At 51.4% G+C, this 17,077-nt stretch overlaps 1 protein-coding gene across 1 annotated transcript in view; it reads left to right on the forward strand.

The window, feature by feature from the left end:
* Positions 1-17,077, forward strand: part of LOC123745439 (protein broad-minded) — a 244,144-nt gene that overhangs the window by 126,236 nt on the left and 100,831 nt on the right. Inside the window, exon 5 of the mRNA XM_069300871.1 lies at positions 931-1,122. Coding sequence (XP_069156972.1) covers positions 931-1,122 — 192 coding nt within the window. The remainder of the gene's footprint in view (positions 1-930; positions 1,123-17,077) is intronic.

The following is a 17,077-nucleotide window of genomic DNA, read 5'->3' on the forward strand; positions in this document are numbered from 1 at the left end:
CTCACACCCGGGAATTTGGCCCAAGATTTTTTTTTTTAAATGGCGTCTGTTTACAAGAGCCCTGATGAAAGTGAGGTGAACCCCCGTGTATCTGCGGGCTGTTTAAATCTTACGTAGTACTCCAATACATCACATGATGGGATGCGCATTTTATAGCAAGTCACTCAACACATCATATGATGGGTTGCACAACTTAAGGGTTAATCCTAATTTTATCCGGAATACGGCCCGCCAAATAGTTTAACAACCAGGTACCCATTCACTGCTGGGTGAACAGAGGCTGCAGTTAAGGATTGGCACCTTGTCAATCCTCCCCGGCCAGGATATGAACCCAGGCCAAGGCACTGGGTGAGTGCTTTACCACTGCACCACGGGGACTGATAGGAAGATAAATAGTAAGTGCACCTTATCACAGCCATGGAGGGTTGGTGTTACCATATTGTGGCATTGGGGTTGTTGGCAAAGTGGGTTGATTGTTTTGGTTAGAGATAGGTTATTACCAAATATATCTCAAATAGTGTTTTGGAGTATTTTATGAATACCTTTTGACTTTTTTGGGGCATATTTTGAGAGTTGTTGGTTGATATCTGATTTTCACCTGCTTCTCCACCTTTCTGAGGGGGCAAGATCCTGGTCCTGGCTACCAGTGGGCGAAGGTAGTCAGAGGTGCCTGGTGACGGGAAATGTTAATTCGTTGACTAGGGGAACCTTGACTGTGAAGAAGCAAAAACATTTGGAGATAATGAATGAAGCTTCATTTAGTTGATTACATTTATTTGATAATATTAAAAGTAACAAATGGAATACTGCATATAATTTAATTCCAATTAATTAGAAATGTAAAATAAATTCAAATAATTTCAAATAATTTCAAATAGTAAAAAAAAAATTAAACATAAAATTAATTGCTTGAATTTTACATTTTTCCAGCCTCCTCTCTTCAGTCAGTATCCAGCTCCAAGAGATTATATTCCTATAAAACCTATTCGTTCTATGCACAAGAAACAGAATGAAGTTTGGAGATTTCTTACCGACACTCGCCATGGTCTTCATGACATAGGTTGGCTCAATCATTGTCGTAAGGCTGTCCGTGCTGTACTCTCCTCTGGAGAGCATATCAAGGTAAGTCCTGCACAATTTAATGAAGAATAATGAGGTTGTCACTCTTTCTGAACTGCTCGGGTCCAAACTCAGTCAAAGAACCTGATTTGTCATGATATCTAGGTTACCTTCGCTTCCACTACACATAAGGGGCATAACTGGCCGACCCCTCACAGTGTTCAAGAGAGAACTGGATAAGCACCTCCAAAGGATACCTGATCAACCAGGCTGTGACTCGTACGTCAGGCTGCGAGCAGCCGCGTCCAACAGCCTGGTTGATCAGTCCGGCAACCAGGAGGCCTGGTCGACGACCGGGCCGCGGGGACGCTAAGCCCTGGAAGCACCTCAAGGTAACCTCAAGGTAAGGTACCCCTCACATCCACATAATGTACATTTCAAATACAAAAATACATGATTTTGCTACCCAAGTTCACTAAATACTTTTAACTAAAGACATGATAATAGTGTATAGAAGAGAGAAATAATGTCACATGCAGTACATAATAAGTGCACTCATCAAGGGTTCAGATATTCCTGGATATAAGGTTAGGCGAGTATGATGGTAATTTAGGGAGAAAGTGGAAACTGATGCTTGAAGCCAAGATGTTGAGGGTCCAGAGTTACATGGTGGAGGAACACTTCAGTTAGCTTTTAAAAAGTTTCATGGTGATTTAAGCGTCTCCTACCATATCTCTTTAATTTGTGAAATGTTGTTTGTGTAAACTGCAAAAAAATCATCATAATCGGAGAGCTGAGGTCTCTTCTTGTATCCATGAACTTTAAAATTGCTTGTTAGTTTAGTTCATTTATAATGCACCCCATACCTTCCTGTTGGCAGCAGTGGAGAGGGTTACAGAGGGTTACACATAATAGGCTGAGGGACTGAACCCCACAATTCATTTAGTTAAACAAGTTGAGCAAGCTTCAGAGCCGTCTTACCACATGGGCTCGATGCACACTTGCCCGCAGCCCCATGAGTATAGGACATGTTCATTATGGAAGCAGAATGTTTAAATATTTGGGTCTTGTTGCAAGCACACTTATATAATATAACCCTTCATCCTGGTATGGGACTAAATACTGAATATTTAAGATATATATTTCCAGGTTATCTATCTATCTTGAGGTTATCTTGAGATGATTTCGGGGCTTAGCGTTCCCGAGGCCCGGTCCTCGACCAGGCCTCCTTTTTGTTACACCCCCCCAGGAAGCAGCCCGTAGCAGCTGTCTAACTCCCAGGTACCTATATACTGCTAGGTAACAGGGGCATCAGGGTGAAAGAAACATTTTGCCCATTTGTCTTCGCCTCCACCGGAGATCGAACCTGGAACCTCAGCACTACAAATCCGAAGCGCTGTCCACACAGCTGTCAGGTGCCTGCATGAATAACCCTTTCAGCAGAAATGAAATGTAATGTTCTCAGTGGAGCACAGAAGAGGAAGAGAGCTGCAGAGGAGAAAATTGGAAACTTCCAAAATTAACATCGTGGCTAAACACAGGTGCAACGACAGCCACTCAAACCATGCTGAAATACACCCCTGCAATCTCAGCCACTAGTAGTGTTCCTTTAGATATAGCATCCACTTATACATCCATTCCTGCTACCAATCATCTAGTTTCAGCAGACATAGCGTCATTGCCTGTTGCAGCTGCTGATGACATTTTACGAGGGAAAATACCCCAATCTGTAACAGTAAGGAGTTTGCAATCCAAGAGACAGATCCAGGGTTATAGAACATTAATGATACTAACATAATAAATTTTTGGATTCGTAGTGGGCCCTCATCACGTCAGAATCACGATGGCAACCTTTCAGACTCACGCTGCAGTGTGTATAAAACAGCTGGAGTAGAGAATATGAAGGCACGGTATTTGTCAAACAATGTGTTCAAACGTGAACTGTAGAATGGCAAGTATGTAAAAAGTGAATGGCTGTATTTACCATCCTAAGGTCGTATGTTCTCTCTTTGTATGTCGCCTGTTGTCCAAGAAAGCATCTCCCTTTGCTACATTGGGGTTCAATGACTGGAAGCACAGCAGTATTATTGTAAAACATGAAAATGGAGAACATCAAAAGTATATGACAGCATATTTGATCAGGCATAAAGAAACTGGAAGTGTAGATTCTTTATTACTTGAGCAACATCACTCAGAGCAGGAATACTGTATTGGCATAAAGTGTTGACACGTATGGTTTCTGTAATTTGCTTTCTTGCCTCTAGAGGTTTGCCATTTCATGGAGAAAATCAGATTATTGGGTCAGCAAAAAATGGCAACTATTTAGGTATACTAAAGCTGCTGAGTGAATTTGACCCCTTTCTGGGAAGAGGGAAGGGAAATATCAAGGGAAAGCACCAAGCCATTATGACTATATAGTACTGTATTTGGAAGGGGTCAGGAAAGAAATATTACTGGTTTATTTTTATCCTATCTTTCTGGGGGGAGCCCCGTCGGCTCCCCAGAGCTTTACCAGGCTGATATGCTAATGTCAGATTTTGGCATCAGTCATGTGTATGGAGTTCTAGGGCCTACCGGGGACCACGGCCAGAACCTGGCCCCCTCAGAGAGGCAAGGGGAGCAATGGTCTATAGAAACCTCCTTGTGGTTGGAAGTATTCTGTGTCTGCCATCGACTGGGTCAAGCATCCAGAAAGCTAAGCATTCCAAAACAAACCCCTATTCTGGTGAAAATTGCTACCTAAAGCCGAACTAAAGGATAGAACTCCTCAACAGAAAACAAGCAAACTAGTATGACGTCATATGTCACCGCGCTGCTGTCTGCGCAGCTCCCCCCTCCCCGGTAGGGGAAAGGGGGAGCCCCAGACCTCCCACGCTGGCTATCCACCCATCAGTTCTTCGGCTGATGCTATAGGCACCGGTTATGTGCTCCGGCTCCAGTGGTTGTTTCAGCACTGTACCTAGAGTGTGGTGTCTGTTTTCTAGGTGGTGCGTGAGCCGGGAGTGATTCTCCAGTACTCGGGCTGCATGCGCCTAGGGTTCCCTTCCCTAGGTGCCCTGTAAGTACTGCCCTTGGGGCTTGGGGCCACCTTCCACAAGTTCCTTGGGTTCTGCCCCTGCTAGGCCGTTTACTGCTTGGTTTTTGGCCGCTCTTTGTGTGCTCGGGTGTTCTGTCTTCCTTGTTCGCCTTAGAGTAAGGGGCACTTTTTGCACTGGTGGGGCGCAGGGTACTGTGCAGCTTGTCTTTACCAATCATGGCGGCCGGCTCTGTTCTGCTTGGGTACGCTATCCTCTTGCGGGGTTTTCTTTTTCTTTTTGTTTATCAACCTGGTGAGGGTCTGCCTTCGTTCTTGCCCCTTGTGTCCCTTGTGTTCTGAGTATTTTCTGGTGGTACCCCCTGCTAGGTCCCCGTGAGTGTACATGTCCCGGGGGTTCAGCTCTTAGAAAGTTGTTTGGTAGCTTTGGGTGCCGGTTAGCAGTACCCTGCCTGGGATTACCTGAGCACGAGTCCTCTTATAGTAAACGCTCGGGACCCTGGGAAACCCCTGGGGGCGCGCAGGTCCGATGGATGTGACCCCAGAATCCCCCCTCGCTTCCAACGAGTTTGAGGGTTGCTCTCACCCTTTGTCTCTGGGTAACTCTCTGTTTTGCCTCCGTCTGCTGCCTGTGGGGTTCGTGACACCTTCGACCCGGAGTCCTGCAAGTTTGGTTGCTTGTTGTGGCTCGGTTTCCCAGTTGTGCTGACTAAGCGGGTGCGGACAGCAGGGGCGTTGCACTTGAGCCTTGGTGGTGGTAACGTTCTTGTGGTTTACTCCCCAGGAGCCCCGGGGCTGCCCCATTTTGGTTCGTTTTGGGGCTTGGGGGTGTTGGTTGCTTCGGTTCCATCCACGCCCCCTTGTCTTTCCCCTGGATCACCCTTCCTGCCTGCATCCGGTTCCTTACCGTCTGTAGGTTCGGGGCGGGGTTTTTGGTGGTGTTGAGACTCGGGCAGTCTCGGGGAATTCCCCTTCCGGGGTAGTGACGGGGGCATTTGAGCCTGTTCCTCCAGCTGTGTTGTATGAGTCTGCCAGTGGGCTCCCTTCCTTAGTGTTTTCACGGCTGCCCCGGTTTTCTGGTACGGCCGGGGCTTTGGGGGAACGGCTCGGCCCCGGGGCCTGTCATGTAGGTTCCCGGGGCTGGGGAGGGGCTGACTTGGGGGGGCCTTGGCCCCGTTAGACCCCGTGGGGGGTTTTATCCCCCTCTAGGCGGGGCTTGTGGTTACGCGGAGTGGGGTCTTTCCTCCCCACTCGCCGTACGTGCTGTTGGACGTCGGCCCCTCCCCGGGCTCGGTTCCTTGGCCTTTGAGTCGGTTGGTTTCGTCCTGTGGGTGGATGTTTCCTCCCACCCCTTTTTGGGACGGTGTTTTGGTCATGTTTCCCCGTTCAATGGGGTTCTGCGTGACTTCTGATCTTGGGTGCGCCTGCGCCTTCGGGACTAGTGTTGGCTTCTGTGTTCTCGAGGGTACGGGAAGGTTTTTCGCTACTTCCCGCATTATTGGAATGTCTGTCGGCTCCTCGTACTTGTCGCCCTGTTGGGCTACTTGTCGCCCTGTTGGGCTACTTGTCGCCCTGTTGGGCTACTTGTCGCCCTGTTGGGCTACTTGTCGCCCTGTTGGGCTACTTGTCGCCCTGTTGGGCTGCTTGTCGCCCTGTTGGGCTGCTTGTCGCCCTGTTGGGCTGCTTGTCGCCCTGTTGGGCTGCTTGTCGCCCTGTTGGGCTGCTTGTCGCCCTGTTGGGCTGCTTGTCGCCCTGTTGGGCTACTTGTCGCCCTGTTGGGCTGCTTGTCGCCCTGTTGGGCTGCTTGTCGCCCTGTTGGGCTGCCTGTCGCCCTGTTGGGCTGCCTGTCGCCCGGTAGGGCTGCTTGTCGCCCGGTTGGGCTACTTGTCGCCCGGTTGGGTTCCTTTTTGGGCTCTTTGCTTCTTTGGCCGGTTTTATTGTTCCTGCTTCCTCTTTTGGCTACTTTTCTCGTGCAGTAGTCCTGGCTGGCGCCTTCCCGCAGGGAGGGTGTGCGGTTCGGCCAGCGTGTTATGCGCATGTGCCATGGAGTTTGTTTTGGTCTGGGCGGTGTTTCAGTGCTGGTGTTTTGCGCCCTTTTTTGCTACAGTGCTTCGCCTCTCGTTCTTCTCCCTGGCTGCGGTATGTGCCCCTTCGTGCCGGGGGTGTCCTGGTTCCCAGTTGTGGGGAGGACACCGCGGTTTTCCCTGTGTCATGGGTGTGGACCGCCTCCTTCGCCTCTCCCTGCTCTCCTGCAGGTCCGGCAGGGTCCGGCTCTGGCGTCTTCACCTGGCGGTGCTCCCAAGTTCTTCTGGGCACGGTTGAGTCGTGTCAAGTTCGTGCCACCATTCGCCAGGTGAGTTTCTGCGGTCTGGCGTCTTTTGGCCGGACGCTGGATGCGGCGGTGTTTATATACCTGTCTTTATTTCGGTATATTTTTGTACGACTGAGACCGTTCGCACACCAGTGACTGTCCCTTTATCACCCCTTCCTGTCCCCCTCATGTGCATGTCCAACCCATGCTGGAGTCATTCAGGGGACCCTCCTTTTTTAATGTTGTGAGGTGTGGGGGTTGTGGGGTTGGTTCTGTACTCACCTGGTAAGGCTCCTGGCTGTGCTTGCAGGGTTGAGCTCTGGCTCTTGGGTCCCGCCTATCTGGTAGAATTTGCGGGATAGTACCAGTGGAGTGCAGTGGTGCTATAGGCACAATTGGGGAACACTGTATAACCATCAGAGGTCTGCGGTTGTTACACGACCTACTTGCGAGCATAAGCCTTATTGCTGGTACGTCCGTGGACTTCCAGGGCACACTAGCCTGTTTTCGAATAGATGTTCCGGCCCATCCTGGTTGTGGGGGGTATGTGGGCCTGCGGGCCGCTCCAAGCAGCTGCCTGGTGGGCCACCCTCTGGCCGGTCTAGCCTGGCCTCGGGGTGTAAATGAGCTCCCAGTACCCCATCCAACAGGTATCGAGTGGGGTTTCTCCGCCATTGGTCGCCTGGTGTGCAGGTTTCTGGGCCTGCTGGGTTTTGTCGTGTCTCCGTTGGCCCTGTCTGGGGTCTGCCTGCTCCGTTCTCTGCCTTTGCAGAAGGGAGTTGCTGGTTACATGTTGCATGTTGTGGTGGTGCCTGTTGCTGCTACTGCATGTGTGCATTGGTACTGTGTTTCGCGGTGGCGTGTCCTTGTTCCTGTGTCCGGTTGTGGTGTGGCACTTTGCTGTTTTGTGCCTGGGGTTTGCGTATGGGGGTTTGCTTGTTGTTTTTCGTGGTCTTCGGGTATCTGTTTTGGCTCTCTCATGTGCGTTGGGGTTTTGTCCCTGCCTGATTGTCCACCCCTGGTTGTTTTCCTGGGGTTTTTGTGCTTCTGCTCTTTCTTCCTGCCTCCTCTGCAGCAGGGGTGTTCTGCGTGTGTTCCTGGGCTTCTTGGGCATTTTTCAGCCTGTGTCCTGTGGTGTGCTTCTTTGTCTCGGTCTATTGCAGTTGTTCGTACCCCTTGTTTCGGGTACTGTTCTGGCGGCAACCCTTCTGCCTTCTTTGGTTTCCTGGCTTGCCCTGCCGGTTGGTTTTTTGGAGTCATGTCTCGCGTCGGGCCCGTCATTTCTGAACTCCTGCTTGCTTGCTTGCTTTGGGGAGTTTTTCTGTTTGGCAGACGTTCCATCTCCTTGTGCCGCCTGGGTTTCGGTGGTCGCGCCTGAGATCTTCCCGCGGCTCCGCCTTTTCCTGGGCTCGGAGGGGCCTTGTCGGGGCTGCTTATGTTCTGCCTCGCGGTCTCGCCTCCGGTTGGTGGTCGGGTGGCTTCGTGGTAGGTGTCCCACCTGCGTGCTTCTCTTGGCGGCAGTATGGGATATTTTGGCGGTCCTTTCTTTTCCTGTCCCTTCTTAGGTGGTTACTCTTGTTAGCTTGGTTTACTCTCAGCTTGGTTTTCTGGTGGGGGTTGGGGCCGTCGTCTTGCCACATACTGTCTCCTCTTTTCGTGCGGCGCTGGCGGAGCCGCTTCGGCTTGCTTTGGGTCTTGGTGTTGCTTCTGCACCGTTAGTAAGCTGTCTCGTGCGTCGTTTCACCTCCGGCCTGTTCGTGCGCCGTTTGCACCGTCCTGGTCTCTGGTCAGCGTGCTCTGTCTTCTCCTCGGTTGGTATTGCCCTTTCGGTTTCGGTATGGTTTTTGTCGGCTCTTTTTTTTCTTTTTGGCATTTGCCTCTGGGGGTCGGGTCGCTGAGTTTTCTTGCTCCTTCGTTTTTAGCGTTTTGGTTGTCGGTGGCAGCAGTCTCCATCTTTTCTGGCGCGGGGTGGGGCTGCTGCGTTCTGGAGGGTTCCAGGGTTTGTTGGTGCTTTGTTGGTCGGGCCGGGGGTGTGTCCTGTTTTGTGTTCAGTGGCGGCCCTCCCCTGTTGTTTGCATGCCACGGCGTCTGGGTCCGGAGCGTGTTTTGCATTGCTCCGGTTCTGTTCTTCCCGGTTCACGGGTGATGGTGTCCCGGGTTGTCAGCTGTGTTCTTGCGGCTAAGCTGCCTGTGTTCTTCCCTCGTGCCGTGGCGTTCGTGGCTTCGCTGCTCTCGCTGCCGTCTGGGCGACGTGTCCTTGCGGTCTTTCGGGCATGGTTTTTGCTGCTCGTTGTTCTCGTGTTGTTCCTGGGACTTTTCGGGGCTGTGGCGCCTTGGGTTGGCGTTTGCTGCCGGTTGTCTCGCTTCCGTGGGGGGTGCATGGTGTCCGCCTCCCGGTTCCGTCCCTTTGACCTTCCTCTGTGGGTAGTTAGCTCCGGGGAGCCGACGGGGCTCCCTCCAGAAAACCAGCGTTGAATGTAATGAAACGCCATTTTCTGGGTGAGACCCGGAGGCTCCCCGGCAACCCTCCCTCCCTCCGGTCGGCGGTTTTTCGCGTGTTTTGACATCCAGCCTCAGAATTGATGGGTGGATAGCCGGCGTGGGAGGTCTGGGGCTCCCCCTTCCCCCTCCCGGGGAGGGGGGAGCTGCGCAGACAGCGGCGCGGTGACGTATGACGTCATACTAGTTTGCTTGTTTTCTGTTGAGGAGTTCTATCCTCTAGTTCGGCTTTAGGTAGCAATTTTCACCAGAATAGGGGTTTGTTTTTGAATGCTTACCTTTCTGGATGCTTGACCTGGTCGATGGTAGACATAGAATGCTTCCAACCACAGGGGAGTTTTTATAGGCCATTTGTCCCCTTGCCTCTCTGAGGAGGCCAGGTTCTGGCCGTGGTCCACGGTAGGCCCTAGAACTCCATACACATGACTGATGCCAAATTCTGACATTAGCATATCAGCCTGGTAAAGCTCCGAGGAGCTTCCGGGGGTGTTTAATTATGCTTACCCATTGTTTCTATGGAGAAATGGTTGAAGGATGATAAAATGGTGTCTGGGGTCATCGGTGAGAGTTGTCAGGGGGCAAGTGGTGTCAGTAGTTAGGGTTTATTGTTAGGGGGGCATGTGGTGTAAGTTATTCTCATGGGAGGCAGGTTGTCAGTGGTGGAAGTTGTCAGGGAAGACTGAGTAATAGTGGTGTCAGGGAAGGCAGGTTTTGTCAATGGTGGAAGGTATTTTCAGGGGTGGCAGGTTGTGTCAATGAAGAGCTCTGGCCTAAGTTATCATCTAATTGGCAATGTGTTACTGGTGCTTCGATGCTACACTCACTGTCTCCCTTTCACCAAATTAGCTGAGAAAATGTTACCATTTCAGTTGTTTGTAACGAACAGCTCTATCATTTTCCATAGTCAAAATGAAGAATTCATAATGAATGGTGGTGTCAGTGGTGAGGGGATGTATTATGGAGGTGGAAAGGCATCAGAGGAGGGTGAGTGGAGACGCATCCACCATGTCTGGCCGCAACTGACTGCTGTACCACTTGCTTACCTCGATACTAAACTCACTTGCTGCTTTTGACAAATTTAGGAGAGAAAATTTTACCATTTCAGTGGCTTGTAACACACCACTCTTCTATATTCCGTAGTCAAAATGAAGAATTTGTGATAAATGGTGGTGTCAGTGGTAAGGGGATGTATTGGGTGGGGGGGGGGGTAAGGAGGCAGCTAGCCTCTACGCAGTCAACATTGTCTGAGTCTGGTCAAGGTCTGAGTCCAAGGCCTGTTCTGAGGTCTGGCTTGAGGCTTGGTCTGGTCTGGCTTGAGGCCTGGTCCGAGGTCTGGTCTGAGGTCTGGGTCTGGCCTGAGGCCTGGTCTGAGATCTGGCCCGAGGCCTGGTCTGAGCTCTGGTCTGAGGTCTGACCTGAAACCTTGTCTGGCCTGAGGCCTGGCCCGAGGCCTGGTCTGAGGTCTGGCCTGAGTCCTGGTCTGGCCCGAGGCCTGGTCTGGTCTTGCCCGAGGCCTGGTCTGGTCTTGCCCGAGACCTGGCCTGAGGTCTGGTCTGAGGTCGGGTCTGAGGCCTGGTCTGAGGCCTGGTCTGAGGTCTTGCCCAAGGTCTGGCCTGAGGGCCTGGTCTGAGGTCTGGTCTGAGGTGTGGCCTGAGGCCTGGTCTGAGGTCTGACCCGAGGCCTGGTATGGCCCTGAAGCCTGCCAGTCTGGCCGTCACTCCCCCCTCCCCCTTTGCTGCCGACATACTAAAAGTCTCCCCCCCGTCCTTTCCCGTACCTGACTACCAGCGGCCAGCCCCTCCACCCTTTCCCCTATCACCAGTGGCCCACCAACCGCCCTCCTCCTCCTCCTCTCGTCAGTTTGTTGAAAAAATTATGTGATTTTGCTTGATTGGATTCAATAATGCTCATAAATGTAGCATTTCTAGGGGAAGTCCCTACAGCTCCCCGGAGCTAATATGATTATCCCTCACTTTGGCACCAGTTGAATTGGGTGGAGTTCTAGGCCTACTGGGGACCACGAGTCAGTACCTGGCCCCCTCAGAGAGGCACGAGGAGCAATGGCTTATAGAATTGCATATGTGATTTTGGAGCATTCTATATCTGCCATCGACTGGGACAGGCACCCAGAAGGGTAGGCGCCTTAAAACAAACTCCTATTCTGGTTAAAAACGACGAAAATAGAGAAACGAGTGGACAGAACTCCCCAAAGGAAAATGAGCAAACAAGCATGACGCCACACGAGCTGTGCCGCATGTCTGCACAGCTACCCCCATCCCCGGGAGGGGGAAAGGGGAGCCCCAGATCCCTGCACCAGCAATCCACACCCCAGTACATCGGCTGGTATGAGGTGCAGCGGTCAAGTGGCTCCAGCTCCAGATTCTTTTTGTGCTGTGCTTTGGTTCAGTACTGCTTTTATGGTGGAGTGCGAGCCGGGAGTAATATACTCAGGTACTCGGGCTGTATTCCCTTAGGGTTCCCTTCCCTACTTCCCTAAGTGCCCTGTAAGTACTGCCCTAGGGGCTTGGGGGTTCTCTGCCACAAGTCACCTTGGGTCTAGCTCTGTTGGTCTTTTGCTGTTGGCCATTGACCACCCCAAGTGTTTTTTTTTGGGGGGGGGGGGGGGCTTTTGCCCTTGTTTACCTTGGGGTAAGTGGTAGTCTCTGTGGGGAGCCCCTATGGCTCCCTGGAGCTTATTGGGCTAATGTATGTTATATTAGATCGGGACATTAGCTAAGGAGTTCAGACCTACCAGGGACCAGCGCCTGAACCTGGCCCCTTCAGAGAGGTTTCAGGGAGCAATGGCCCTGGAAATCCCCCTTGTGGTTGGGGTTTTCCTTATCTGACATCAACCGGGGTTTGCACTAAGAAAGGTAGGCATAACAAAACAAACCCCACATGGTAAAAACTAAAACAAAAAAACGAACAAGAGAGGTAGAAACTCCCTACAACCCCATGAAACAAGCAAACAAGCAAATATCACACTTTACTGCCGCGCCGATCGTCCGCCCAGCCCTCCCCGCCCCGAGAGGGGGAGGGGGAAGCCCTGGACCTACCGCGCCGGCTGCCTAGCATCAGTTCGTAAGCTAATGTCAACCGGGATAGACGCTTCTCTGGCCTCAGTTTCCTAGGCGGTGTTTGCCTTGTGTGGCATTCACTGCCGTGTGTTGTGTTGTGCGGTGGCCAGGAGTACCTCATCAGTGCCGGGGCTGCATGCGCTTAGGGGCTTACTTCCCTAAGCGACCTGTGAGTGTTGCCCCTGCGTAACAGGGTTATCTTTCCTGGGGTATTCGGGAACCATTCCCATAGATGTTCTTGCTGCTCGGCATTTGCCTCGCCCTTGGGGTCAGCTGGGGCTTGGGGCCCTTGTTTGGCTCTGGGTAGGGACTGGTATTGTACTGGTTAGGGCATCAGGGTGTTGCGCGGCCTGCCACCTAAGCGGCGACCGGTTCCTGTTGCATCTGGAGACGGTGCACTTTTGCGGGGTTTTTCTTTTGTTTTTCTTTTCTTTTGCCTGGTGGGGATCTGCCTAGTGTGGCTATAGTTTCACTGGTAGTGTTTGGTGGCCCTCTGCTAGGCCCTCGTAATTGTACACGTCGCAGGGGTTTTCAGTGTTATACTCTACCCCTTGTTAATTTTGGGTGTTTAACCAGTTAGCAACACTTTGCCCAGGCTTCCCGTAGTTGTTACCCCTACGGGCCCTAGAAACCCCTGTCGGGGCTCGGTGGGCCATTGAATGTGTCTTCCGGGTCCCAACCCGTCTTGTACAGGATCGTTGGTTGCTGTGCCCTTGTCTCCGGGTGACAGTCGCCACTTTTACCTCCATCATGCTGCCTGTTGGGTCACTGACAACTTGACCCGGAGTCTTGCGAGAGAGATTCTCTGCTTGTTCTCCAGTACTCTCCTGATGTTATTACTGTTCAGAGTACAGGCGGCATCCATGTTGCAAGCTAGGTTAGGTTGCTGCAACACGCTAGGTTGGTTTCCCACTCGGATGCCCTGGGGCCGCCCCGTTTTGGTTAGGTGTTGTTTGCCCCTTTCCCTCCCTGTTCCCGGCTCCGGAACGTCTGCGGGTTTCGGGGTTGGGGCAGGGTTTAGTTGGGGCCGAGACTCTGACGGTTTTCGGGGGCTGCCCCGTTCGGGTTGGGGACGGAGGTTTTCGAGCCTGTTCCTCCTGCCAAGGCTTCTGGGTCTTACCAGCCGCCCTTTCTTGCTACCTTTCCCATGGACTCTTCCTTTTGTTTAAGTGCGGAGGGCTTGGAGGACGGCTCTGCCCCGGGGCCTCTGTTGTGGATTCCCGGGGCTGTGGGAAATGCCTGGTAGCAGTTCTGGGGCAGTTTGCCCCTGCCTGGGTTTTCTGCTTCTGGGCTGAGTTTTTTGCCCATCCAGTCTGCTTGCTTCCCACTTTCGCTGACGTGTTTTCGTATGTTTTGCGTCAGTCACAGACCTCTGTTCTGGTGGCCATTTTCTTCAGCCGGTTTCCCGGCGTGGTCACCAGGGCGGTGTTGCGGTTTGTTTACATGCGCCTGGGTGTGCAAGCGAGCGTCTTGGGTGAGTTTTAAACCGTTTTCAGGGGTTTTATTCTCCTGTTGTCGTTTCTTTGCTTTTCTGGTATTTTCTGCCCATTTCCTGTTCCTCTGGGAACGTTTGAGTACAGTGGTACCTCGGAATGCGAGTGTCCCTGTATGCGAGTTTTTCGGAAGACGAGCAGGATTTCCTCGGAAAATATGTCTCGGAAGGCGAGGGTTACCTCGGAACGCGAGTTTGTTGATACGTGTACAGGCCGACTGGCGCGTGGTGGCATGGCGATCGCGCCTCAGTTTACCAGTGTCTCGTGTCCAGTGACTATCCCACCTGAATTCTTCACAAGGATTTACAGTTTTTTATCGTTTTTTTGGCCATTTGAGCATAAAAGTTGTCATTATATATCTTGCCATGGATCTCAAGAAAGCCATTGGTAAGGTTCAACCTAAGAAAATAGCTGTGAGTAGAGGCAGTAGAGGATGTCCCTTCTTGATTAAGAAAATGTGTGAAGTATGGGAAGAACTGCAAAGTTTTGTTGAAAAAACTCACCCAGATAAAGCTGTAGCAGGCCGTTGCATTGACCTTTTAAATGATAATGTGATGTCTTACTACAGACAAGTGTTAAAATGTAAAGAAAAACAAGTGTCTTTAGACAAATTCTTAGTAAAACAAGCAAGTCCTAGTGGTATGCAGGCAAAATGTGGCAGAGTGTGCATACCAGTGAAGTCCTCACTGCCTGATGTGATAATGGAAGGGGACTCCCCTTCCAAACAGTAACACCTCTCTTCCTCCCACCTCCTCACCATCTTCCATACGCCTACAGCATTCAACAGCAAGGTATGTAATAACTTGAACATAGTTTTGTAGGTTTATTTAGATGAATTAGGTATAAAAATTTAGTTTGATGTGGGGTTTTTGGGGTAGTCAGGAACGGATTAATTCATTTCCCTTTATTTCTTATGGGGAAATTAGCTTCGGAATGCGAGTTTTCGGAATACGAGGCGTCTCCAGGAACCAATTAAACTCTTAAACTGAGGTATGCCTGTATTGATTTTACACGGGGTTTTCCGTTTTGTCTGTTTTGTATCTGGGCCCTTGGGTTTGGGCTCAGTGTCCCTGTCTGTTATGCTTGCTCCCACACCTTGTCCCTCGGTTTTTGGTCTGTTTTGACCGTTTCCCGGGGGGTTCTGTCTGGGGCTGTGCTTTGCCTTTCTGTGGTGTATTTCTGCCGGCAAATGTGGTGGTTTGGGCTCCCCCAGGTTCGATTCCAGGTTCCTTTGGGTTCTTTGGTTTCGTTCTGGAGGTTTCTTCCTCTTGGGCCCCCCTCTGTGGGTTCAGGGGGCTTTGTTTTTTCGTGTGAGACCCGGTTCTGCCTTCTGGGGTTCCGGGGTCTTCCTGGCTTGCAGACTGATCTTTTTGGGTCTTGGCACGTGTTGTGGCCGTGCTGAGACTTTGGGGTTTTGCTGTCGAGGTGGGCCTTTTGATGCAGTTTTGTGCCTACCTCACCTGGCCAGCGTGGTGCTCTCTGCCCACAGGTCGGCGGCTTGTAATTTTCTTTTCACGTGTATTTGTGTGTGTTCACATGTGCATATACATGTGTACACTGTGTGTGTGTGTGTGCACATGTGTATGTGCATACGCACATGTGTGTAACATACTTTGTACTCATCTAGTTGTGCTTACGAGGGTTGAGCTCTGGCTCTCTGGTCCCGCCTCTCAACCGTCAATCAACAGGTGTACAGGTTCCTGAGTCTATTGGGCTCTATCATATCTACACTTGAAACTGTGTATGGAGTCTGCCTCCACCACATTACTTCCTAATGCATTCCATTTGTCAACCACTCTGACACTAAAAAAGTTCTTTCTAATATCTCTGTGGCTCATTTGGGCACTCAGTTTCCACCTGTGTCCCCTAGTGCATGTGCCCCTTGTGTTAAATAGCCTGTCTTTATCTACCCTGTTGATTCCCTTGAGAATCTTGAATGTCGTGATCATGTCCCCCTAACTCTTCTGTCTTCCAACGAAGTGAGGTTTAATTCCCGTAGTCTCTATTCGTAGCTCATAATTCTCAGCTTGGGTACTAGTCTGGTGGCAAACCTTTGAACCTTTTCCAGTTTAGTCTTATGCTTGACTAGATATGGACTCCATGCTGGAGCTGCATACTCCAGGATTGGTCTGACATATGTGGTATATAATGAAAGATTCTGAAAGATTCCTTACACAAGTTTCTAAAGGCCATTCTTATGTTCGCCAACCTGGCATATGCTGCTGATGTTATCCTCTTGATATAAGCTTCAGGGGACATATGAGCTTGTGTGTATGTGTATGTGTATATGTATATGTATGTGTAGGTGTATATACATAATGTATATGTATATATGTGTATTTGTGTATATATACTTTTTCTTTTGGAAGTGGCTCTGTTCCCTTCTCTGTTTACGAGGCGCTGGGTAGCAGATTGCTCTGCTAACTCTTGCATGGTCCCGCAGTTAGTGGACGCTTTTGGTTGTCTTCCGACCTCTGGTGGCGGCGATGGACGGCTTCTTCCCCTTTGGGGGGTTCAGGGCTGGCGGGGTGGGCTTCTTCCCCTGCGCTTCGTCATGTCATCTTCATGGGTTTATTGGACGTGGTCGATCCATCCCATCCTTCTAGGGTTCCCGTCTGCTCTATGCAGACATGGGTCTGTCAAATCTGCGGTTCTTCTGGACTTCTTGAGTCTGCGCCCTGGATTCTATGCTCTCATCGGAGGACAGTTGTCTCCTGTACGGCTTCTGTTGGGGCTGGGTGCCTGGATGGTGGCCCTGGACCTCCAGGTCAATTCCTGGCACATTCCTCTCCAGTTTTCCGGGATTAGCACCATTGGTGGTGGGTCTTCAGGCTTACCGCTTTTGTTGCCTTCCCTATTTTGTAATTGGCACTTGGTGTATTTACGCATCTTTACCGGATATTGGTGCCCTGTCTAAGTCTGCTTGGGATTCAGTGTCTGGCCTACCTCGACGACTGGCTGGTGTGGGCTCCCAGTCGGTCCGCTTGTCTGCTCGCCAGGGGTGTGGTTCTTTCCAGATCGCCGGGTTTGGTTTCCTGGTGATCTGGAAGCCGTTCCATTTGTTTCCGTCCCGGGTTCGGACCTGGCTGTGTCTTGTTTAGAGCTCTTGGGCCACTCCTTGTCTTTCCCTCCAGAAGTGTTACTGCGGCTGTGGTCCCGCCTTCAGCTGTTCATGAGGGGGGTCCTGGGCTGCTCGGCGGTTGCTCGAGCAGTTGTGCGGGAGTCTGAACTTCGACGTGCTGGTCTGCCCGTAGGGTCAGGTTTGGCTTCGGCGTCTGTTTGGTTCCTTCGGAGACTCCCCTTCCGCCTCTCTTGCAATCGTTGGGTTCGTTCCTCCGGGGATCTTGTGTTGGTGCTGCATCACCAACTTCCTCTTTGGGGTTTTCGGGGTTCCATGCCTTGGCACCTCCCCGAGCCTTCGCTCGATGTGTTCACGGACGGGTCATCTCTCAGCTGGGGCTTTGTGACCAGTGCTCACCAGGTTGGCCAGGGATGGTAGGGTCTGTCCGTCTGTCGGGCTAACAGCACGGTTCGGGAGTTCGTGGCTGTCTGGTTTGCGCTTCGGAGGGTTTGGGTCACTCAGTGCTCTACCATTCAGCTGCAT

Source organism: Procambarus clarkii, chromosome 44, assembly GCF_040958095.1.
Source record: "Procambarus clarkii isolate CNS0578487 chromosome 44, FALCON_Pclarkii_2.0, whole genome shotgun sequence".
NCBI classification, from domain to species: Eukaryota; Metazoa; Arthropoda; class Malacostraca; order Decapoda; family Cambaridae; genus Procambarus; species Procambarus clarkii.